The 26,147-nt window shown below is 44.2% G+C and overlaps 1 protein-coding gene and 1 long non-coding RNA gene across 2 annotated transcripts in view; one reads left to right on the top strand and one right to left on the bottom strand.

Moving 5' to 3' along the window:
* The window catches only part of LOC147712885 (polymeric immunoglobulin receptor-like), a 306,547-nt gene that overhangs the window by 278,137 nt on the left and 2,263 nt on the right, over nucleotides 1-26,147 (bottom strand). Inside the window, exon 2 of the mRNA XM_086923545.1 lies at nucleotides 1,530-1,868. Coding sequence (XP_086779671.1) covers nucleotides 1,530-1,868 — 339 coding nt within the window. The remainder of the gene's footprint in view (nucleotides 1-1,529; nucleotides 1,869-26,147) is intronic.
* Nucleotides 856-26,147, top strand: part of LOC147712883 (uncharacterized) — a 190,239-nt gene continuing 164,947 nt past the window's right edge. Inside the window, exons 1-2 of the long non-coding RNA XR_015296030.1 lie at nucleotides 856-914; nucleotides 1,014-1,113. This is a non-coding gene — a long non-coding RNA (uncharacterized LOC147712883). The remainder of the gene's footprint in view (nucleotides 915-1,013; nucleotides 1,114-26,147) is intronic.

The following is a 26,147-nucleotide window of genomic DNA, read 5'->3' as shown; positions in this document are numbered from 1 at the left end:
AAAAATATATACAATATATACAAATTCAGTATATGGTATCTATCTACTTATGTCCAATATATGATCGTCTACTGACACTAAATTACCATCACCACACCCAGTGTAACCAAACTCCGATCTAAATACATCTACAATTATTGTCTCCTTAACACCTCGTGTATGCTCTCATGACGCTATCTATACTCACTAAACAAGACGTCTTCCAAAACCTTAATCACCACCACTTCACAGGGTAGAATGACCACGCTCCTAAGTAGACATTGGACGGGTTAAGTATGTGTTGTCAAACCATTCAATCAAACATTCTATATAGTACCAAGTTTGGAGCTTACCTCCACAGTTATTCAACCTGACTTTCGTTTTACTGCCCTTGGTTAGCGTATTATGAAACGGGCACCATTTGGCTCCTGAGTAGCCTGCAGACCATCTAAACTGCAGCGGAGGAAATGTAAAATACCCCGTAAGCAGGTTAAATATGGTAAACTAGATTGGTGTACCAGATACTTCGTTGCCTGTCTATATGATTAACAGTAACTGTGATAATTCAGCGAGTTCTAGGTATTCTTTGACTGGTCCTGGTTATGATATTCACTTTTTGTAAATATTCAATTTTTGTAAATGTATTGCAAGACCTTTGGTCCTTTAATGTTTCGTTTAGATTCAGTTGTGGTTAGTAATTTTGTGTTTTATTCGAGGACCAAACTCCATTTTATTGGTCATATTGGTTTTATGTGGTTATTCAGTGTTTTCTACTCCTCTCCAACATGGCCGTCGTGTGCCGGCTATCCAGCACTACAATGTGCGCATGCGCGCAAACACGACTTTGTTTGTTTTGCCGAGGCTCAGTAGCGAGGCAGTCAAACGCGGACGGAGACCCGAGTAACACAGTCACGTTTTCGGACTCAGCATGCCAAGTAAGTCCACTGCTTAGAGTTAGACACGGATAGTATGGTGGGCTGTCCACGTGTTGATTTAACCTGCTTACGGGGTATTTTACATTTCCTCCTCTGCAGTTTAGATGGTCTGCAGGCTACTCAGGAGCCAAATGGTGCCCGTTTCATAATACGCTAACCAAGGGCAGTAAAACGAAAGTCAAGTTGAATAACTGTGGAGGTAAGCTCCAAACTTGGTACTATATAGAATGTTTGATTGAATGGTTTGACAACACATACTTAACCCGTCCAATGTCTACTTAGGAGCGTGGTCATGCTACCCTGTGAAGTGGTGGTGATTAAGGTTTTGGAAGACGTCTTGTTTAGTGAGTATAGATAGCGTGATGAGAGCATACACAAGGTGTTAAGGAGACAATAATTGTAGATGTATTTAGATCGGAGTTTGGTTACACTGGGTGTGGTGATGGTAATTTAGTGTCAGTAGACGATCATATATTGGACATAAGTAGATAGATACCATATACTGAATTTGTATATATTGTATATATTTTTGTAGATATGATGTGCAACATTTATGCCCGGATGGCACTATAAAAAATTGCCAAAAAAGTGAAAATCTTCACCGAAGAACATTACCGATCACCACCACCAGCAGGATCCTATTCAGCACCTCATGTTCGTTCCCGTTCCATATCCGCCAGCAGTACAGGCCGGTGTCCCACTCCCGGAGATCCCTGATTCTGACTGTGGCTGGCGCACTCTTGCGGTTGTTGGACACCATGCTAGCTCTTCCCTGATATCGCCAGCTTGTGGCCCCTCTGCTGTCCACCACGTCGTCGCAGAGCTTCTCTGTCATCTGTCGGCACCAGGAGCTGATGTAGTTCATGTGCAACCTTGGGTCATATCCAGCGGTCACAGTGACAATGCCGCCGAGGGTGCCCGTCTGCTCATAAACACCAGTGTTAGATCCATAGCCTGCCAAGAACAAGCATAACACAAGGGTTAGCACGGAGACTTCCCAGACTATGCCAAATCAAGGCTTAGCCCCATTGCCCGGTCCTCAGAGATCATTTGCAGATATCATGAAATATTACCTTTTCCCGTACTTTCTTGCAGATTTACAAGCCACTTGCGCCTCTTTTAAGCCGCCGTTGCGTCACTTTTGTGATGCAGCGGCGGCGCAAAGCCAGCGTCAGGCTACGGGGTATTTACAACATGACGCATCTGGGAGATGTGCCACGTTGTAAAGCCCTGCGCCACATGTAGGCGTTCCGGGGTCGGAGGGGGGCGTTCCGGCGCAGGAACGCTTCCTAAAAGTGGCAGAGTGAAATCTACAAGAGTGAAATATACAAGATTTCACGGAGTCACTTTTAAGGCCATGCTGCGTCAAACCCCTGCTCCTGCTTGAAGCAGGCGTAAGGATTGACGCAGCATGTTAGGGATAGGGCACCCCGAGCCTTGCTGGAGCTGCGTCACGCTTGCGACGCAACTCCAGCAATGTGCCGCCTTTCCGACGGAGATGCGACGCGCATATGCCCATCCGTGCGCCACGGTGTGCCGCATTGTAAATGCGGCACATCAGTGGTGGCGCACGGATGGGCAGATGCATCGCAACTCTTCTGGCGCATCCCTGCTGATTAGCAGAGATGCGCCAGAAGTAGTAAATCTGCCCCTTTGTATCTATCCGTCACAGAGACCGCAGCTCTACTGTTTAGAATGTTTGGATTGCATACTAGTAGTCTTCATTGCTACGATTCTTCCTTCCTTGCCCCAGTACTTGTAATAAAGCGAGGCCCGCCTCTCCCAGACCAGCAATCTACACAAAAACAGTTTTTTTACAAAATTCCTTGCAAAGGGAGTTTTACCACTCTTCCATTCCGTCCATCATCTGTTCACAGCCGCTTTGTGCAGCTACTCCCATCAGGCTGATGTTACTCTCCTCGCTTGTGCCTCTAGGGCAAGGAATAGTCCTTACCCAGCCAGCACAAGCGCTGGTGGACTCCGACCTCACAAAAGTGATGGTAGGGCAACACCTACTTTGCCCATTAACATCAGCAAAATAGTACCTCAATCACATTGCGAGCAGTGGAAGGACACTAATGGAAATGAAGCATTTACTACTTGGTCCATGCTCCACACGAAAGAAGAGGAACTGAAACTGGCACACGCAGGCCAATTAGGAGGCAGCAAACACGAGTAATAAGGAATTAAATGAATGGTAAGCAATGGGTGAGCTCCAAGCCTCTTCTAGTAATCAATATCTCTTGTAAGTGACAGTGCATGCAAGATGTCTTATGTGAGACCTAAAAAGAGAACTTTTGTATTGGCTGCTGGTCTGGAGGTGGCGGTCCTCTCATCAATTAGCTGAAAAGCTGTCCTTTGTGTGACACGCTAATGCCATCACTTCTTCATGTTTCTTTATGTTGAACTCACTTAGGAAGGTTTTTCCCTTCATCCCACTGGTGTTGTATGACGTTTTAGGATACGAGCGAAATTTACCGATTCATGCCCTTATGTAGGTATAATGCACATTGCCCTTATATAGACATGGAAATCATACACATATTTAGACATAACCAAACCAGTCCAAATACAGGCATGGCTACTTCCACGAGTTCCAAAAAGCCACAACGAATTCTTGGAAAGAAAACTCGGCTTCAGCAGTCAGGTACATCCCCTTAATTGAATATTGATTTGTCCTAGAAATCATGGTGTTTTCAAAGAGCTAACATTCCCTTGTTGTTCTTTGATGATGTTATTATGTCTGACTTTACGTCAAACTAGGCACCTTCATGGTATAAATATGCCTACACTTGCCCTAGCAAACACACGGTGGTTCGGAGCAGCTCAACTATCTACTTGCCCGACGCAGCTCACTACAACAAGTGCCGAAGGAAGCCGACCCTCCAGCTGATGTACTGACAGAGAAGCTGTCCTTCTCCTGCCAAGAATCCAGCTCCAGTGTTTCCAAGCTCCCCTCGCGGGGTGTTGGGAAATCGAGTCCAGAGACAGAGATACCAGACATCCTTCATTCTAAAACCAAGGTACGGAGCTGAATAGACCCTAAAAGAAATCTTGGTTAGATTCTTGGCAAAGAAAGAGTAAACCTATGCCACACCTCACTTACTTCTTCCTTCGTACTAGACTTAGGTTAGGTACATTGGGGTAGGCGTATTTTAGAAGCACCAGTTGAGTAGTTTTAGCTTTTGTTATTTATATATGTATTTATCTATGGTCTAGGAACCATACAATGCTTTTACAGTATTATTTTATAATACTCTTCTTACTGTACGCATTATACTTTGCAACCAGTATTACGATTGTAGCAGTTCATTTTACTTGTCTGAGAAAGAAGACTGTTCAATAAACCCTTTTATTGAAAACGCCCTTCTCTCTATTACTTCGCACCTCTGATGAAACGAAGCATGCACGGTTGACTGAGTAAAATATCTATCTATTGTTTCCACGACTCTGAAGATCAGTTTTATTCTTGGGGAAACAAAGTTGTCATGTTTATGCGGTTGTCAGAAACTAATCCCTTCTTGTTTATTCGAGAAAGTTTCTAGTGACCTCTGAGCTAGCTGGCACTGACAATTAAATCTAATATATTCGATAGAGACCTAGTAGACATAAGTCCTACGTCACTTCTATAGGATGTGTTATTTCAATGCGCAGAGCCTATTGGGAATATAGGAACTACACTACATGGCGCCCAACGTTTGGTAAGGCACTAATTTAACGCTAGATACTAGAGTAACTCAGTCGTGCTTTTCACAGAGACCCCTTTTCCCCGTAAAATACTCCAATAGACGTCTGGAATGGGTAGAAAGATAAAATATCCACCATTACTGAGCAGGACGAAAATCCTATGTATTAGCTTTTGGTTTGTTCAACGTTGAAGGATACAGTGCGCGAAAATATTATGCACCTTATCTTTGTTTCCTCGAAACTTGTTCTGCAAACTTTCAGTCAACAAAATGTCGGATAGCGACAGAGAGACCGGTAGACCGACAAGAACCGGTGGAGCTGCTGCTGCAGACTAACCGGGTTTGAACATTACAGGTGTCCAAGCAACCGACGCGGATGCTATAATCATCCTGGAAACCTTAAGGAAAACCATCGCTATAAAGCTTATAACGAATGGCCTATCATCAAGAGGTGGTAGGGTAATTTTTGTCGTAGAGGCACACGAATATCGGCAGACAGAGGTATTCTATTCATGGATAATCTTCCCTGAAGCAAATGCAGTATCACATGTGTTTCACTTGTACCAAGTAGAGGATAATCCAACAGAATATGTTCCTTTCGAGGACATTGAAATTCCACTAACTTACCAAGAGCACCAGCTCTGGTTTAAAGGCGCCCTACAACATTAAAATCACATTACCAGACTCGATCCACTAGGTAGACCAGGAGCAACATGGCCGGCACTAGCCAGCTATACACCACACCCTGCCATTGTAGAAATGTCAGGTGTGGAACTATTAGTTCAACTAAAACAACTAATAAAAATACATAGACAATTGGTTCAATATGTCATGCGGACTCTTAACAGTCCAACCTCCTATAAGGATTCCACAACAAACCACTCACCAGGGGAACACAAATAAAATCACACCACAGACTATACAATCAGTCATTAGTAAATTACCCGCAAAAATGGAACAAATTATATTATGGATAGCTCAAAAAATTACTCAAATCGAGGCAGTATTTCCTGACAGTACACCTCATGAAAAACACAGAATTTTAACAATCTGTTTACCAATGGCGATCGCACCACACCTGGAGGACTGCGACACTTGAGGTACAGTCTTTGCTGCAATCTACACAAAAACACATGGTGTTCCGTCTATGGCGGTTATACCAGTTGTCCTAAAACAGATTCGAAATGAATACGGGGCAGAGCCTGCTTTAAATCTGGGTATGAAATTACTGAAAGATTTCAAACAGGTCTCAGCTATAATATTAGCTAACATTAAAGGTGAAGCAGCATCAGTGGCGATCCGCCAGAGACTAAGAGAATTTGATATAACTGAGCAACCGTATGAACTGGCCAGAATAATAGAAAAATCCTATGAAGAACTAGGTAGAGATAGTCCTGAAAAGGTCTTTGTTAAAAACACTCTCACTACTCCTAAAAAGAAGTGGGAAAATACTAAACAGTCCCTTCCTAAAGAGAAGCGTTCTCAATCCAGAGGTAGGTCTCCTCAAAAGGAGCCTTCTGAAAAGAGGTATAACCTCAGGAACAGGGATAATTTGAGAAAACCTGATAGATATCAAAATACTGATACACGTTCCTCTCGCACCTTTCAGACTTCCTCACAGAAATCAGAAAGAAGAGGACGGTCAGAACACAAGGAAGAAAGCGTGAAAAACAAAGACGATCAACACGTTCCAAAAAATAAGAAACCCCAATTCACCAAAATGAAGGTAGCAGGTCTAAAAATCAGACATGCAGAGGATCTTGAGGACACAACTCAAGAACGGGGAGTGGGCCCAGACATTGCTGGACAGCGCAGCAGAAGTCACCATAGCTTGCAAGATCTTACAGGATCATCTGGAGACAGTGGACTTGAATGAGTACGGTGCACAGACAAAATATCGACTCCAAAATATCGAGTGGACACAATATCGAGTTTTAAATATAGACTGGACAAAATATCGACTGGACATAATATCGACTACAAAAATATCGTTTTTCAGGTAAGTGAAGTAATATCGACTGTATAAAATATAGATAGCAAAAATATAGAATTTTTAATAATATATAATATTTTATAGTGTATTTTTATGTAATAATATGTGTGAAAAGTGTGTATTAATGTTATAAAATATTTTATTAAATGAATTTTGTTTTTATAATAATTGAGTAATGTAATTCTGTAGCGGGTTGTGGGTTTATAGGGGAATAGGGTGGGAAGTAATTTAATAATAATTAATTAATTAATATATGTTTGTAAATATTTTTAATTAATAATTAATTGATAATTAATTAATAATAATTAGTTAATTAATTAATATAATTTTGGACATATTTTGTATTAGTAATTAATTGGTAATTAATTAATTGTAATTAGTTAATTACATTAATTAGAGTACATTTTAATATATATAATTTTGTGTTATTGTTAAGTAATTAATTGGGGAAAAAAATATTAATTATTAAAATAATTACAGCTAATGTGCTAATATATTTACTTTATTGTTATTGTTAATTAATAATTATTTGGTAATTAAATAATATTGATAAATTTTGGGTAAAGGAGTATTTTTAGGGTCAGTTTTCAGTTTTTGGGTAAAGGGGCATTTTTAGGGTTTTGGGTCAGTTTTCAGTTTTAGGGTAAAGGGGTATTTTTAGGGTTCAGGGTCAGTTTTTAGTTTTTGGGTAAAGGGGCATTTTTCGCGTTCAGGGTCAGTTTTCAGTTTTTGGGTAAAGGGGTATTTTTAGGGTTCAGGGTCAGTTTTCAGTTTTTGGGTAAAGGGGCATTTTTAGGGCTCAGGGTCAGTTTTCAGTTTCTGGGTAAAGGGGCATTTTTAGGGTTCAGGGTCAGTTTTCAGTTTTAGGGTAAAGGGGTATTTTTAGGGTTCAGGGTCAGTTTTGGGTTTTTGGGTAAAGGTGTATTTTTAGGGTTCAGGGTCAGTTTTATGTTTTTGGGTAAAGGGGTATATTTTAGGGTTCAGGGTCAGTTTTCAGTTTTTAAATGATATTTTTGCTAATCGATAATGTGACCGTCGATACTCTTTGGAGTGGGAATAGTATTTTTTACACTTCTGGTATTGTACGGTAATATAATAGTATCTTATTTAATTATATTATGTTACTATATATATATGTTTTAACAAATAAGATTGTAAAAAAATATTTTTATTATTTTCATTTATTATTTAATTATTATAATTTAATTTAAGTATTTTTAAGTATATTTTAGTAATAAAAATTTAATATTAATTTAATTTAACACTGTTTTTAATAAAGTCGATATTTTTTACATCTATATTATTGTAAACGATATTTTGTACTCGATATTTTTTTGTACTTACCTGTTTGTAGATACAAACTCGATATTTTGTCCACGATATTTTGGCAAGTCGATATTTTGTCCCTCGATATTATTTCAGTGATCCAATGAGTACATTCAAGTTGAAACAGCTGATGCCAGGGTTAGTGTACCCCATAAGTTATATGAAGTAACGCTCCGGATGGAGGGGGATATAACTAGGAAAATAAGAGCACTCTTTTGGGAGAAGCTCTCTAAAGGTTATGACATTCTTCTAGCTGAAAAAGAATGGCCACCAAAATTTGTTAGGGAGTGCCCACATGGCGAAGACATCATTATGCCAGCCTTCTTGAATCATATTCCAATTCATTTAAAATACACCTATGCCAGAAAATGGGCAGCAGCCCAGGCTCCAGCATTATATAAAAATCATGTGGGATGGGATGAGGATTCTCCTCAGCACAAAATCCAGTTAAAATCACAACCTACTGCACAGAGGCAATATCCAGTTAAGCAAGAAGCTAAAAAACAGGTCAGGGAGATATTAGATCAACTTAAATATCAAGGGGTGATTGAAACATGCACCTCGTCAATGAACAATCCTTTGTTTCATGTCTCCAAACCAGACATATCATCTAGGTTTGGACTACAGACATTTAAACTCTTGTTGCAAAACCTTTATAGTACAAAATGCACACAGTGCAGCACTGATGAGTAACATTGTGCGCGAAAAGTAAAAAACCACATTAGATATTTCTAACAGTTTCTTCTGTCAAAACATTGCACCTGAAAGCAGGAACTTGACCGCTTTCTCAATTATGGGGACACAACGTCACTTCTGTCACTTCCCCAGGGATTCAAGAATAGTCCAGGGTTATTTTCAGCCAGAGTAACAGAGTTACTACAAACGTATGATGATGAGGCATTATCTTATGTTGATGACATCTATCTAACAGACGATGATTTGGACAGGCACTTGAACAGAGTGAATGCCATTATACTTGGATTCGCCTCTGAAGGGTACAAATTAAATTTTAAGAAATCGAGAATTGCCCACCTTAACGTCCTGTTTCTAGGATATGAGTTATCAAAAGCCTGGCAGCCAATTTTTTAAAAAAGTGTGCGCTGCTCCAACCTCCAAAAACGCTGAAAAACGTAGTCAATTTTAGGTTTCCTAAATTTCGAAAGAACTTACATTCTAAACTACGCAGAAAGGGTTAAACCTCTCTACGAATTAATCAAATCTGATTTCAAAACAGAAATTTTGCGTTCAGTGCAAACAGACATGTTAGCGACATCACATTTACAGACACGCGTAAACGTACGCAACCTTGTAATCAGAATAATCCCAGGAAGATGCGGATTCACGTACTTAACCTTTAATGAAGGTGAAAAAGTACCAATTGCTTACAAATCACACTTGTACAGACAAGCTGAAATGAAATTCACTTCAACAGCAAAAATTCTGACAGCGGTTCAAACTGCAGTAGCAAAAGAGAGAGCCCTCGCACAGCTAAACTTATAATGGTGGTTACTCCGGTACCTGCCCTAGAGGCGGTAACAAAAGCAAGCATCCCGAATGGTAAGGCTTTACATCCAAGATGGATACAATGGGTTAACACTTGCTGCAACAGACGTTGAATACGTTTTTGACCCCCAATTGAAAACTCAAGAATTTTTACAATGCGAACAGGAATGTCCACTGCCGACTGAAATTCTGCCTCTAGAACAGTACGAATGTATAATTTATACAGACCGATCAGCACAGCGCGCAATTGGGGCTAAACAAGCTTATGGTGCTGCGTTAGCGATTGTTAAAGGTCGCTGGGGAAATGGTAAATTACGACCTATGGTCACAAAAACAGAATCTCTCGGAGGCTGTACAGCTCAGCGAGCTGAACTACAGGCTTTCAAGATGGCTCTTGAGAATACTGATCGCGAATTCCCCACACTCATAGTGTGCGATTCGTAGTACTGCGTCCAGTCTTACAATGAATACTTGCAGAACTGGGTTCAAAACAGTTTCAAAGATGCAAAAGGTGGCACAAACAAGCATACGTTGCTTCGGGAACAAGTAGTTCAATTACAGAAAGAACTATAAAAGACTCACGTGATCCATACATTAAGTCATTAGCGTGATGGCGTTCACATTGCAGGGAATTCATTGGCTGATGAAGCTGGAAATAAAGCTGTGCAAACTGCTTCCGTAGCTGCAATCACTCGTTCAAAAACAAAAATAGACTGCGAAATAATGCAGGCTGTCGCCACTTCCAACATGGACAGCGGTAAAACATTACCAAAAGGCTTTCCACTCAAGTACACATATATAACTGATGTAAATAATGTTCCTTTTGCTCAAATCCCTGGAATGGGGGATAGAGTAGTTCCAAACATGGAACATAGATTAGGACTAATTTTAGCAGCGCATGAAGGGCTTGCCTCTGCACACGCAAGTGTTTCTGCCACAGTGTCATTATTAAAACAAAGATACTGTGGCCGTGCATGAGGAAACAGACCAGAAATTATGTTTTGGAATGTGAAATCTGCCAGAAAAGGAAAGTTTCAAAAGTGAAACGCCCGGCGCAGACACCCTTTTTAATTTCAGATAAACCATTAGCATGTGTTTACCTGGACCACTGTGGTCCCTTACAGAGGGATGGCAACTACAAATATATCAAGGTCCCAGTGGATTCATGTTCAAGATTCAGTTGGATGTGGCCTTAGCGCTTGGCTGACGCCCAAACTGTTATAAAAGATTTGCGAGTCTTTATCAGCACATACGCAATCGGCACGCTACATTCTGACCAGGGTCCTGCGTCTAGCTCCAAAGCTTGCAAGGAGGCCATGGCCAATTTGGGTGTTGCATTGCGGTATTCGAGTCCATTCCATCCTGAGGGAAATTCTGTAGTGGAAAGAAAAAAACGGGACATAAAGCAATCTATAACAGCTAAGGTATTCGAATCGGGTGGGTAAAACATCTAATAAGTGTCCAACATAGTTTAAATAATCTGTCAAGAAATTCTCTGGGTGGAATCACTCCATATGAAATCCTTTTTGGTACTAGAATGCTTGTCCAGGACATCAATCGTCACACTTCAGTGATGGAACGAAAACCCTTTGATTTCAAAGACCGTTTGGCTGTTTTGCAGGACTTAAACGAGAAAAGGAGAAGGCAAAGCAACACAATACAGAAGCCAACGACCACTGACGGAGAACCACCCGTCCCAGCAAGGCCTGTCTGGATTCCAAAGATTGGGGATCTAGTCAGAGAAAAGATCGCGGATAAGAAGGAATTTGGGCCTTCTTACAGAAAACCAGTACCTGTGCTAGCAATCCACGGATCAAGAACAGCGTTACTGCTGCCCCTTGCTGGAAGAATGGAGAACAGGTTCGTATCCATCGACCTGGTCAAACCACATCATGTGGCGGATAATAAGTAGTAGGCCCAGTGGACTACAAAGATGTAGCAGAAGACCAAATATTGCTACTATCCAAGAGGTTCAAACTGAAAGACTCATCATGTTTGAAGAATTTGCAGTAAGAAAAGAAGGACTAAGCAATAAAGCGATGGAACTTGTGCCTCTTGAGACCTAAATAACAGTTCGTCAAGACACTCCTGTCTACAATGATGTAGCATCTGATTACACTAATATGACAAAGGATCCGGTAGCGCCAGTGATTTCAAATATTCCTGATGCAATTCCAACAATTGACAGAACTGCCTCTGGCTATTTCATCGACTTTGATACGTTTCCTGAGGATCCCAGTGAGCCTGAAACGACGATAGCAAATTAAACTTTAAAGATCAAGTAACAGAACTTATTCGACAAATTGAAAAAACGTATCTAATTTCACCCTGGGTTGAATTTTTGATTGTAATAGGCGTACTTTTCTCCTTCTTTGGCTAATCATGGTATTAACTTTGGGAATGCTGATAAATGGAAAATATAGTAAAATGGACACAGCAAGTAGGAACATCAACTTGCTCCTGAAGCCACACAAATCATCTCATCGTGAACAAAGAGACTTGACATCAGTAAACATCACAGCCATCCCTATACCTGGTGAAATAGCATAGGACAGAACTGATTATGATATTCACGGTCCGGCAGAGCAGTTGAAGATTCTACATCAATTTAAGGTTTCCTTGAGTGACTTTGTTTCACCCAGCACGTTTTCTGATGATTGTGACTTGGAGACTCTTAATAATATGATGTCAGATTAGGAGATGTCTGCTAAATTTACAAAACATGAATACTTAGAAGGTTCTTCAGATTATGCACAAGTGTATTGTTATAATCACTATGGTCATCATTACTTGCACAAATCTGCAAACCCTAGGAATATTTATACTTACAATCAATGGGAACATTGTCCAACGCCACCAAAAGGTAGCTCAAAAACATTCTATGAAATATTTCCATACTTCTCAGGTTTTAATACCACAAATCCGGAAACGTTTTACTTTACAAATGTTAATAAGACAGGAATTAAAAGTATATTAACCAATACAAAGCAAATTTATTCAGCAGCCTTTTATGCCCAGCTGTCCTCATTAGGTTTCGACTTTTGGAGTGACAACATAGAAACAAAAACTGTCTGGGCTCAAAAGACTGGCAAGTGCAGGAAATAGAAGCTTTATTTCGAGCCTGCATTATCCCTGAACAAATAATGTTTTTGAATGACACTGTTCAACAGACATCCTGCCTTGGTCTGGCCAAGATAAAAGATTTGAACAAACCGTCCATACCTACACCTACACATGATGGCAAAAACACTTCAGAGGGAGGGGTCGACGTAGCATTTATTCTTCTAAAAAACAGAACTGATCCTGAATGGAAAAAATGGTTAATCTGGCCCACAGACACGAATAATTGTCAAGATAGATTCCTGAACAAGACACAAGGGTTTACAGTAACTAGGCCAGATCCAAGATATGTTCAGAGACAACATACAGGGATAGTAACAACATAAAGTGTAGGAAAACTGAGCCTTGAGTGGCTACAAAAATATACACTTACAGTGGTAAAACAACACTTATCTTTACTTAAAGATGGTGTTGATTTAAGGGACTTCTTATCAGGTCCGGCAAAACGACGTCATAAACGTTTCATATACACAGGTATATATGTCATTTATAATGAAGCTTGGAAAGTGACACAGGCAGAGACTTCAGAAAGAATACGAGAAATTGATTGTATTAATTTAGAGAAAGCACTCTCTGTAGTTGACAATGGGTTAACGTCCCTGTCATCCAGAATTTATTCTTTGGACAGCATAGTATCATCTGCCATTGACATAATCGAACAGGACTTGCTCATGCTACAGCATGGACAGTCACAATTACATTCTATAATGCTTTTAGGCTGGAAGTTACAAAATCTTTGTTCTGGATATGTGCCATGGCGTCTAATCAACACCACGTCACTGTTTTCTGTATTTAACCTTACAGATAAACACATCACTTTGGCACAAAGAGGAGCAGACTATACAGTGCTGAGATTTGAAAAACTGGAAAAACTGGAAAGATTACCATTAATGTTTCAGAAAAGCCTGCAACAGAATGGATAATACACAGGATAATCACTCTGCCTGTCACAATTTTCAACTTTCAATACTGTTTGAAACATATACCAGTTGCCGTGTATGAAAGGTTGGGTAAGGAATACATAAAGTCAACCTGGGAATTACAATACACACACAGATGTTGGAGTGGGGGAAAAGAAGTATTTCTTAGTGGTACACAATGCAAAAGCGCACCAAGCGGTACACTTTTATTCCAAGGCATTCATTTACATGGAGCCTGTGAAGGTTCTTCGAACAACTTATCCTGCCACCAGCAAGGTTCTCCAGCAGCAGTGATAGATCCAATTCTTAAGCAGCTTTCTAACGGGAGCTACATAATGTTGAATTATCACAGCTGTTGTGGAATGATGCCAGGAATAGCCTATCTCGTAACAGTGTCAGCCAGAATCACTTGTTGTATGCAAGTATTGTTTCCTAAAACTAAGACAGACAGGGAGTCGATGCTATGGCCTTCACTGAACATCTATTCTATTCAAATTGATACTTTAAGCAGAATGAAAGCCATTCTTTTACAAAAAACTGTGCCACTGACCTCGTCCAAAGTGACGTATGAACTACAAGATGCAAGGTCCTCTGCAGAGATACATGCCCTTTTATCCACTAACTGTCTGATAAATTTCGTAGAAATGTTAGGTGGTATCTTAAACATGTCTGATACCAGTGGTATTGTTCATGTATTTAAGACAGTTTTTAGGTTTTGCCTGGGGCACTGAGCTTTAGCTCCACCCCCAGGAGAAATCTAATGTCTCTACAGTGTACTGCTTAGTCCCGCCCTCTGTTCCATTGGCTAGCTCCATAAATGGAGGCTAGCCATTGGAACAGAGATCTGTCCGTCATGGCCGGACCAGATTCGTCGGCGTTCCTGCAATTTTTTCCCTCTCCGCCCCTCTGTGCTCGTCATCTCGGCGGTGGGCGTGTTGTTTTTTTTTTTTTTTTTTAATGTTTCTTTCTTCATTCCAGGCCGAACGCCGCCGGAAGAAGTCCAGGTGAGTGCCCGTTCCTGCCCCCCCCTTCCCGCTGTCCGTGTGCCGTTCCCGCCCCCCCTTCCCGCTGTCCGTGTGCCGTTACCGCCCCCCCCCCGCTGTCCGTGTGCCGTTCCCGCCCCCCCCTCCCGTTGACCGTGTGCCGTTCCTGCTCCCCTGTAGTCTTTGCCTCGGCAAACTGGAAAAAGCCACATAAGATCAGGAGTATCGTGTGAAGCTCAACAAAATGAATAGACTTGACACAAAAGCCAAAAAGGGTATTTTTTATGACAGAAAAGAATGAAAGGGTTCGATTTCCCACTGACCTCACCAGGACATTGTTATTGTGAATGACAGAGCACACGACCTTCCCGTCACAATGGCCATCTTATTATCCTCTCCAAAGTATGTCCCTCTTTGCGCCAGTCAGAAATGGTTTAAAACCTTCCACAAGCAGAGGGAGCCACCGTCTTCAGCAAGCCGCTCTCGGTGTGGATATGTAACGCGAGATGCGGCAGAACACACGCCTTGTCGCTGGTAATAATAAGGCTTGTACTACAAAAGGCCACAGGCGGCGGATCCGTGCAAGGGGCGCGCAGGTAGCTTCCCGCAAAGCCGCTCTCCGCCTCAGCGCCCCCTCCCCCTTCCTGAGGGAAGTCCTGGTGTCCCCCCTCTGCACTTCCTTACCCACCTCTGCACTGCACCGAGGAGGAGGCAGCGAGAGAGGCACCAGCTCGGGAAAAGGAGGATGCAGTGAGCGAGGAATCAGGCTCTGAGAGCGCAGAAAGGAGGAAAGCCCAGTGCTGGAGCACCGTGTTCCGGCCGCGACGGAGCGGGTTTCTGCGGTGACAGCGCGGGGACAGGATTATTGAGACGCACGGGCCCGGGGGTGCCACCGCGACGGGGATGGAGTGAGGAGCTGGAGAGGCAGCCGCAGGAGCAGGGGGCGGCAGCTGCTGGCATGGTGCTGGAGGCACCCAGCGATCCCCGCCGCCCTGCCACCAGCGGAGCCCAGAATGGAGATGAAGATGCCGCCCGTCAGCAAGTAAGGCACGGGGGCACTGCGGGGCGGTGGCTGCCGCGCATGCATCCATGATGTGTTTATTAACGTGTGTCTGAGTGCTCTGTCCATAGCGTCCATACACACGCCTGAAAATAGTGAGACTTGAGGACACAGCCCGGTTTCTAGGCGAGGGGTTGACATAATGCCTCAATGCCTCTTACATGCACCATGTGTCATTTGCTCACTCTCCTCCCCCACATCAGACCACAACAAGCACACCCTGCAGCGCAGGGATGGTGTGTAGGCAGCTCAGCCCCTCTGATCTCCACATGTTCCTGCTCAGGGCGCCTCTGGTGCCGCTATATCTGAGGATGGATCACTCGGTCTACTGATTAAAGGTTCAGACCCCCCCCCCCCGTAATTTGGCTCTATTTGCGCCTCTGGGTGCACCCTCATACATATTAATGGACAGTGGCCCGTCTAGTATCTGCACCTGTTGAATAGTACTGGTACAGACCACTCCAAGTATCAAAGGCCTCGTAAGCAGCCCGGGTTGTAGGGTGGGAGGCCCGCATAGGGGACCCTTGCCACGGTACACCTTAGCCAGTCATGACCCTTTCGTTAACAGCTTGTTGCATTCTGGGACTTGCAGGCTTGCATGTAACATTGCATATTAGTTGAGCCTATTTTTTGCAAAGTGTTGTTGATGGGGGAAGCCATCAAAAAGTTTGAGTTCAAATATAATAGTAGGTCATGGGGAGGGCCACTGGAATTATGCAATGCTGTGTTTGCTGCTTCTGCTTTATTTTGCATAATTATCCCTCATCTGGCGCATAATCTGTAGATAAATTGTTTCTAACTCAAAAGGATCAAAGCTTACTGAAAACTGTGGCTGTGTGTGTGTGTGTGGCTGTGTGTGGCTGTGTGTGTGTGTGGCTGTGTGTGGCTGTGGCTGTGTGTGGCTGTGTGTGGCTGTGTGTGTGTGTGGCTGTGTGTGTGTGTGGCTGTGTGTGTGTGTTTGTGTGCGTGTGTGTGTGTGTGTGTGTGTGTGTGAGGGTGTGTGTGTGTGTGTGTGTGTGTGTGTGTGTGGCGGGTGGGTGTGTGTGGCTCTGTGTGTGTGGCTCTCTGTATGTATGTGTGTGTGTGTGTGAGTGTGTGTGGCTGTGCGTGTGTGTCTCTCTGTATGTATGTGTGTGGCTCTCTGTATGTGCGTGTGTGTCGCTCTCTGCATGTGTGTGTGTGTGTGGGAGAGACAGCAGTGTGAGTGTTCTAGGGAGAGCATGGTGTGTGGGAGAGCATGGTGTGTGATAGGCAGCAGTGTGTGAGAGACAGCAGTGTGAGAGACCTTTTAGTTATGTTTTGGTTTTTGAAACTTAAATAAAACGCATTGTTATCTGCAATATCATTAGCTCAAACACGTAAATACGCAACCTATTGCATTGCAAATGCTATAGGTCTCGCATTTGCGAGAGATTAGGCTATTAGCATTGTAAATGACAATGCCATTTATTTATTTATTTTTAAAACCAGCACATAAATAAAAATGATGTCATTTCCAATGCCAATAGCTCAAACTTTTCAAAAGGCGAAACCATTGCATTGTAAATGCTTGTTTCAGGACTGTTAGCCCCTTTTGAAGCAGTCCTCTGCATTTTTCCAAACTTCGGCACTCTGTGTTTGGCGGCCTGCCTCTCATTTTGGCACTCGTAGCAGGAATACTATTCTTGTTCCTTCTGCTCCGATATGGCAAGTCCGGTCAGCAACGACACCCAGATTACCATTGAGAACACTCTCCTGGCAATGAAGTGTCGTATGCGCATGATACAGATCCTGGGCCTGGCTCGTCTAAGTGACCTGAATACCACATGGTTCCTATCATTCCGACCAATCTGGCAAGATTGCATCTTACCTGTTCTACGATGCCTGCTTTGTGGAGAAAAATGCATGTTGGACGTCTGTCTAACACTTACATCAGCACTGCCAACGGATGTTGATACACTGCTTGGTTCGGTAACGGCCCATGCATCGTGTTGTCCCCAGCGGCTACCAATCCTGATGACGGCATTCAATGAGATCTCACAAACGCAATCTGCTGATGGTGAGATACGTGGATCGACAGGCACACAGGTACCATCTCCATCTCCGACGTTCATTGCTAATGCGGCTAACGCTGACGGCGATGCTTCATATTTTTGTGCAGTCGGTTTACTTAATGAAGTGGTCCAACTTTCACCTACTGTGGCAGACGATTTTTTTGCCAGCTTAGAAGATTTGGGGCCATATGTATCAACCACCAAAATTCTCAGAATTTCGGCCTTTGCAAATGCATTTTTGCTAAATGGTATGTATCAAAATAATCTGCGTGCAAAATAAGGAATTGCAGACACGGTCGCTCCAGACGCTGCTCCCCGCTCCGCCTGCCTGCTGAAGTGCCTCTGCTTCCCCACCTCGCTCTTCCGCAAGTACCCACAGAGTGTAAATTGATCTGCCTTAAGGAAGGAACCTCGCTGTGCATTAGTGTGTCTTAGCGCTACCCTGCATAACAACGCTGCTATTAATCACCTGGCATCTAGAATATTGTAGCGCTGCTGTTACTATTGTCTGCCTGATCTCACCGGTGCCTTTATTATTAAGATCGCGCTATTCGATTCCTGTGCCCCATTCCGGTCAGATATCGGCTGAGGCCATTTTGTGATTGCTGTTGTTGTTGTTGTTTGCTTCCTGTGCCTTCCCCGACCAGTCCCCGCCCAGCTCCCGCCTCCCAGCTGACCACCCCTCGCCCCTCTCCATCCACTTATGACAGTTGTAGATTCGCGCAGCGTCCACGCGCAGCGGTCGCGCCGAAGGTGCGCCAAAGGAGAGCCCGTCTACGCCTGGACCGCGCCCAGCGCCAGACCCCCTGGCCCTCGCAATGCCCAGCCCTCCCGCATTACTTACGACGCCTCCACCCTCCTAGCCCTTAACCCCGGCCGCTCCCCCAACTGCGTCCAAGCCGCTCCTGGACTCACCCATGGACCCTTCTCTTGCAACTCCTGCAAGTTCGACGGCACCAAAACCAGCTCCTCATCCACCAACAACAATCAGAGACCTGACACCAACCACCTAAAATGCATCCTGCTCAACACCCGCTCGGTCCACAGACACGCCATCGACCTCTGGAATCTACTCGACACCATCTCACCGGACGTCGCCTTCCTAACAGAAACATGGATGAATGCCTCTTCAGCCCCAGACATCGCCATTGCCATCCCGGAAGGATACAAGAACAGGAGGAGGCATCGCTATCGTCCATAAGAACTCCATCCGCATCTCAACCAGCTCAGACGTCAACCTTGCCAGCGCCGAGCACCTTCACTTCCAGATCCAGACCGACCCCAAGACCACACTCAGAGGCACCCTCCTCTACCGGCCTCCAGGACCCCGTGCACAATTCAGTGACGACATCACTGACTCTATCACCCCACACGCCCTCCCCTCCGAGGACTACATTCTATTGGGAGACCTCAATTTTCACCTGGAAAAGAGCAACGACAGCAGCGCCACCACCCTTCTGGACAATCTCGCCAACCTCGGACTCAAACAACTGGTCACTACCCCCACCCACATTGCAGGTCACACACTCGACCCTATCTTCACTTCCAGCAAACATGTCTCCTTCAGTCACACCACAGCTCTTCACTGGACGGACCACAGCTGCGTTCACTTCACCTACAATAAGACCACAATCCACAACCATCCTCAACCCACCATGCGAAGAAACTGGAACAAAATCACCATCGACCAGATCTCCTCATCGCTTCTTCTAAACCCCCCCGCCCACTCCTCAAACCCCGACCAAGCAGCCATTAACCTCACCCAATGGATATCCAACAGCGCCGACATCCTAGCACCGTTGAAAAAACATCAAAGCAAACCAGGCAGCAAAAACGCCTCCTGGTTCAACGATGATCTTAAGAAATCGAAGAAACACTGTCGCTCCCTCGAGAAGGCCTGGAAAAAAGACCCAAACACCAGCACCAGGGACGCCTTCAAAAACGCCACCCGCATACACCACCAACTAATCCGGTCTGCCAAGAAAGCCGCATTCAAAGACCGTCTAGATAACAACGGCCACAACAGCAAGGAATTATTCAACATCGTCAAAGAATTTACCGACCCATCAGCCAACTCCAACGACATCACCCCCTCCCAAGCCCTCTGCGACTCCCTAGCTTCCTTCTTCCACAGCAAAATCGCAGACATCCACAACAGCTTCGACAACCGACCCAAAGACCAACCCACCCAACCTTCTGCAGGACCTTCACCCCCCTTGAACATCCTTAATGACTGGAACCCAATCTCCACTGAGGACACCATCCGCCTGATGAACTCCATCCACTCAGGATCCCCAACTGACCCATGCCCTCACCACATCTTCAACAAAGCAGACTCCATCATAGCACCACACCTCCGAGACGTCATCAACTGCTCCCTCAACTCCGCCACCTTCCCGGAAAGCTGGAAACACGCAGAACTCAGCGCCCTTCTGAAAAAACCCACAGCTGACCCCACCGAACTCAAAAACTACTGCCCCATCTCGCTTCTTCCATTTCCGGCCAAAGTCATCGAGAAAGCTGTCAACAACCAACTCGCCTCCTTCCTCGAAACCAACAAATCCCTCGACCCCTCACAGTCCGGCTTTCGAGCCAAACACAGCACTGAGACCGCACTTATCGCAGCAACAGACGACATTCGAACTCTACTGGACAATGGAGACACAGTCGCCCTCATCCTCCTCGACCTCTCCGCTGCCTTCGACACAGTCTGTCATAGCACCCTTCTACAGCGCCTCAGAAATGTAGGAATCCAAGGAAAAGCACTGGAATGGATCACCTCGTTCCTCACCGGAAGAACCCAGAGAGTCCGCCTCCCACCATTCAAGTCAGAGGCCTCTGAAGTCATCTGCGGCGTGCCACAAGGATCGTCACTCAGCCCCACCCTCTTCAACGTATACATGAGCCCCCTTGCGGCCATCGCTCGCCAACACAATCTCAACATCATCTCCTACGCGGATGACACTCAACTGATCCTATCACTCACCAAAGACCCTAGCACCACCAAAACCAACTTACACGAAGGAATGAAAGAAGTAGCCGAGTGGATGAAGCACAGCCGTCTGAAACTGAACTCAGACAAAACAGAAGTCCTCATCTTAGGCACCTCCCCCTCCGCCTGGGATGACTCTTGGTGGCCAGAAGCCCTTGGAAAAGCACCCATCCCGACGGACCACGCACGGAACCTGGGCGTCATCCTGGACTCCTCACTATCGATGACCAGACAAGTCAACGCCGTTTCATCATCTTGCTTCAACATTCTTCGCATGCTCAAAAAAACATTTCGCTGGATCCCCACCGAAACTAGAAAAAAGGTCACCCACGCACTGGTTACGAGCCGCCTGGACTACGGAAACACACTATACGCCGGTACCACCGCAAAACTCCAGAAAAAACTCCAACGCATCCAGAACGCTTCAGCCAGGCTCATACTAGACATCCCGCGTAAAGAACACATCTCTGGTCACCTGAAAAACCTCCACTGGCTCCCCGTAAATAAGAGGATTACTTTCCGCCTCCTAACCCACGCACACAAAGCACTTTACGAACTTGGACCTGAATGCCTCAACACACGACTGTCCTTCTACACCCCCTCCCGTCAGCTACGATCCTCCAACCAAGCCCTTGCCACTGTACCTCGCATCAACAAAACCACCATGGGAGGTAGATCCTTCTCCTACCTGGCAGCTAAAACCTGGAACTCACTTCCCACTCACCTTCGCCTTACTCAGAACCACCTAGCATTCAGAAAACAACTTAAAACTTGGATATTCGACAAGTAATTCCCCACCCTTCCTCTAGCGCCTTGAGACCCTATGGGTATGTAGCGCGCTATATAAATCTCTTGACTTGACTTGACTTGACTTGGGAACTTTCCTGCATGCGTCATGAGCAGAGGACAACATTTTGTGGACTGCAGGTGCACCCTAAGTGTACTCCAACCCATTGTAACGGGTGCTAAATGCAATGTAAGAAGCATAAGAAAAATGCTAATTGGCCTTAAGGAGTTGCAAATTACCACCAACTTCAAGTTGGTGGTAATGTGCAATTTCCTTGAAAAATGCACTTTTTTGCATTTTTCAAAGCCCTTAGGGCATGTACGTGCGCCATATGTGCACCCATGCATATTTCAGGGGTGCAACAGGGTGTCCTTTGGACACCCCTGCACCCTTGAAATTACATTCTCAATTTGCGATTCGCTAATTGCTAATCGCAAATTGAGAATGTCTTCCCATTCATTCCTATGGGCCTCTAGGCCCATAGGAATGAATGGGGAGGTGTTCCTTAATTGTGAATCGCAATTTGCGATTCGCAATTAAGGAATATGTTGGATTCGCAAAATATATTGCAAATCCTACATACATAGCATTTTGCGATTCTCAAATAGCGATTCACAAAAAATCGCTATTTGAGAATCGCAAAATGACTTCTTAATACATATGGCCCTTGATGTTTTCTCCAAACAACGAGAATGACTTTTGAAGTTAGCACACAGCATTCAATGGGACTCTGTATTCGACCTTCACTTTTCACATCAAAACTTCCCACTTTAGAACTCCATTTTTTTTTTTTGCGATTTGACTTTTTTCAAAATTGAACTTTTTTTTGGACACAAAGTAATCTGCTTAAAGTAGAACTATTCTTAGAGAACAAAAATTCTTTGAAACACTTCCAAATGACAATATTTGACCTTGTCCACAACCTAAACAGTATATTCTGTCATGGAATGGTCTCAACTTTTCTTCTGTATTTAAGAGCCATTTCATAAATGTAATTTCATGATTCATTCTGATAAGCATTTTCCATGACACACTACATGCTTTGCTTTTTTTAAAATGCGTACAGCGCATATGCTCATCTTTCATGTGCAGCCATTTCAAATGCATTTTATGTATTTTGGGAGGGATTTATAACACATCATGCATTAGATATGTTTTAAATGCTTAGAATTTAGTAATATCGAACAAAATAAAGTGGAGAGGGTGTTGTATGGCATTTTAGGATCCGAACAAAATTTACCGATTCATGCCGTTATATAGGTATAATTCACATTGCCCTTATATAGACATAGAAATCATACCCAAAATTTAGACATAACCAAACCAGTCCATACACAGGCATGGCTACTTCCACTAGTTCCAAAAAGCGGCAATGATTGCTTGGAAAACTCAGCTTCAGCAGTCAGGGACATCCTCTTACTTGAATATTGATTTGTCCTAGAAATCATGACGTTTTCAAAGAACTTCCATTCCCTTGGGGTTCTTTGATGACGTTATTATGTCCGACTTTCCGTCAAACTAGGCACCTTCAAGGTATAAATATTCCTACACTTGCCCTAGCAAACACACGGTGGTTTGGAGCAGCTCGACTATCTACTTGCCCGACGCAGCTCGCTACAGCAAGTGGCGAAGGAAGCCGATCCTCCAGCTGACGCACTGATAGAGAAGCTGTCCATTCTCTCGCTGAGAATCCAGCTCCAGTGTTTCCAAGCTCCCCTTGCGGGCTGTTGGGAAATCAAGTCCCGAGACAGAGATACCAGACCTCCTTCATTCTAAAACCAAGGTACGGAGCTGATTAGACCCTAAGAGACATCTTGGTTAGATTCTTGGCAAAGAAAAACTAAATCTATGCTACACCTCACTTACTTCTTCCCTCGTAGTAGACTTAGGTTAGGCACATTGGGGTTGGCGCATTTTAGAAGCACCAGTTGAGTACTTTTAGCCATTGTTATTTATGTATGTATTTATCTATGGTCTAGGAACCATACAATGCTTTTACAATATTATTTTATAATACTCTTCTTACTGTACGCATTATACTTTGCAACCAGTATTATGATTGTAGCAGTCCATTTTACTTGTCTGAGCAAGAAGGCTGTTCAATAAACCATTTTATTGAAAACGCCAGTATCTCTATTTCTCTGCACCTCTGATGAAACGAAGCATGCACGATTGACTGAGTAAAATATCTATCTATTGTTTCCACGACTCTGAAGATCAGTTTTATTCTTTGGGAAACAAAGTTGTCATGTTTATGCGGTTGTCAGAAACGAATCCCTTCTTGTTTATTCGAGAAAGTTTCTAGTGACCTCTGAGCTATCTGGCACTCACAATTAAGTCTAACATATTCGATAGAGACCTAGTAGACATAAGTCCTACGTCACATCTATAGGATATGTTATTCCAATGTGCAGAGCCTATTGGGAATATAGGAACTACACTACACTGGACCTTCGCAAAGCAGTGATCACTGCATTAGTCCTTTCTAAACCTGACGATTGCAATGGGCTTTTCTTGACTGCCCATAAAAAGCAATGCATAAACTTTAAATGGTTCAAAATGCGGCGGCTAGATTGCTTCTAGGGTTACCAAAACATCAGTCGGTCTTCCAATGCCACCCCTTACTTCACTAGTTCCCGGTGAAAAAGAGAGTAATTTTCAAGTGTCTGTGCATAGCTTTTAAGGCTCTTCATCTTGATGGCCCAGAATCCATCAGACAGCTCTTTCAATGCTACACCCCTCCCAGGATTTTAAGATCTTCTTATTTATTTATTTTGTTTCTTATATAGCGCCGGAATCGACCCCAAGAGGTATCTCCGCGCATTTGAGATCTTCCAAGATGCCAGATCAAACCATAGTCATAGGAGCCCTAGATCTTACACAGCAGGAAACAGATGAGTTTTCAAGGATTTCTTAAAGGCATGGAGATTGGTGATTTGTCTTAAGGTTAGGGTCAGAGTGTTCCAGAGAGTGGGGCCTTATAAGACAAAGCACAACCTCCTTGTTTTGCCTTCTTAATCCTTGGAATCTGCAGCAATAATAGATTGCTAGATCGCAAGGAGCGAGTCGGAATATAAGGCTGAAATAATTCAGCCAAATATTTTGGACCAGATCCACAGAGGCATCTGTGAATTACACAACCGATTTTAAACTCAATTCTCTGGCAGGTGGGTAGCCAGTGGAGTTTATACAGAAGAGGGCAGGACGGGGACCTATTAGGAGCGTCAAGGTCTAATCTGGCCGCCGTATTCTGGACCACCTGCAAACGGCTCAATTGCTCCTCGTTGGCTGAGAGGAGCAGTCCATTGCAGTAGTCCAATCTACTGACGACCAATGTCTGAACCAGTGTTTTCCTATAACAATCATCCAGGAATGGGAACACACGCCTCAGGAGCCCAATAGTCCTGAAGCAGGTTCCCGCCACCAGATTCACATGTTCCTTTAGTAATAATGCTTGGTCAAGCCGCACTCCCAGATTTTTCACTATCTGCTTAGGGCAAGGAGCAGCTCCTAAGTCCGTGGGCCACCACTCAGGCGACCATAGGAGGGGGGCTTCTCCAAAAAGCACGACCTCCGTCTTGCTCACATTACATTGTAAGCAATTGGAGGTCATCCAGTCACATACTGCTCTCATACCGGTGGCAAATGCATGTTTAATTGCCGGTGTCATGGTATGGAAGGGAAACAAAAGCTGGGTATTGTCAGCATACGATACTGGGGTGAAGCCATATTCTCTTACAATATCTGCCAAGGGGGCCACACACACATTAAAAAAGTGTGGGGCTAAGGCATGAGCCCTGAGGGACCCCCTTAGTGAGCTTCCTAGAGCTCGAATAATGGGAGCCCAACTAGACGGTTTGTGATCGTCCCAAGAGAAAGCTTTCCAGCCAGGCCAGAGCCGAGCCGCCTATTCCCACCTTCTGCAGACGACCGAGAAGAATGTCATGTGAAACCGTATCGAAGGCAGCGGATAAATCCAACAGCACCAAGATCATGGAACCTCCTCTATCCTGTGTCATCCTGATGGAATTGGTCTTCCCAGGCCAATTTGCTCGTACCTAAAATTAAGAGAGACAATTGAATAGGCAAGAGTTTTGCAGTGGCTACCGCCAAACTTTGGAACTTGATGCCTTTTAAGTTCAAAATCACAGGAAATCTGTTTATCTTTCGCAAGGCTCTCAAAACATGGATTTTTAATCAGGATCGGCCGGTCCATTGGGTCTGAGGGGCCAAGCCCCACCACCTTTCGCTCCTCATCAACAGTGCCTGTCAGGCTGCACAAAGATCAGCCTGACAGACACAGTTCACTTTCAGTTCAAGCAGCCAGGAGCCCGACATGTGCATTTAGAGTAGGCTCCTGGCTGCCTGAGCTGAACTTTGCTGGACTGAGGAAGTCACAGATCCTGTGGGTGTGACGTCCTCAACTTAGCAAAGGTCCCTGAAGCCTTCCCCTCAATGACGAGGGGTAACGTCACTGATTGCCTCGCACCAAGGTGCTCCAGTTTTAAGCCCTTAAATGCCAAGGGTTGAGTGTCAATCAGTGGCACTTCATCACAGAATGGGGTGTGGTCAGCAGTCTCACTGACCCCATCCCACTCTGTGATGACGTTGGGACTGCTACCTTCCCTCATTGGCTGACCTACGGTCTGCCAATGAGGAAAGACTGCAGTCCCAAGCCTCCTCGAACCTCAAAGGCAGAGCTGGCTGCAGGTAAGTGTTTGATTTTCTTTTAAAATGTTTGGTGCGTGCCTGTGTGTATGTATGAATGTTTAGTGAAGAGTGTTGTAAATGGATGATTTTGTTGCGTGCATGCTTGCATGTATAAATGTT

This window comes from Lissotriton vulgaris, chromosome 5 (assembly GCF_964263255.1).
Source record: "Lissotriton vulgaris chromosome 5, aLisVul1.2, whole genome shotgun sequence".
Lineage (NCBI taxonomy): Eukaryota > Metazoa > Chordata > Amphibia > Caudata > Salamandridae > Lissotriton > Lissotriton vulgaris.
The sequence above is the reverse complement of the archived record's forward strand: the minus strand, read 5'-3'. Positions and strand labels throughout refer to the sequence as shown.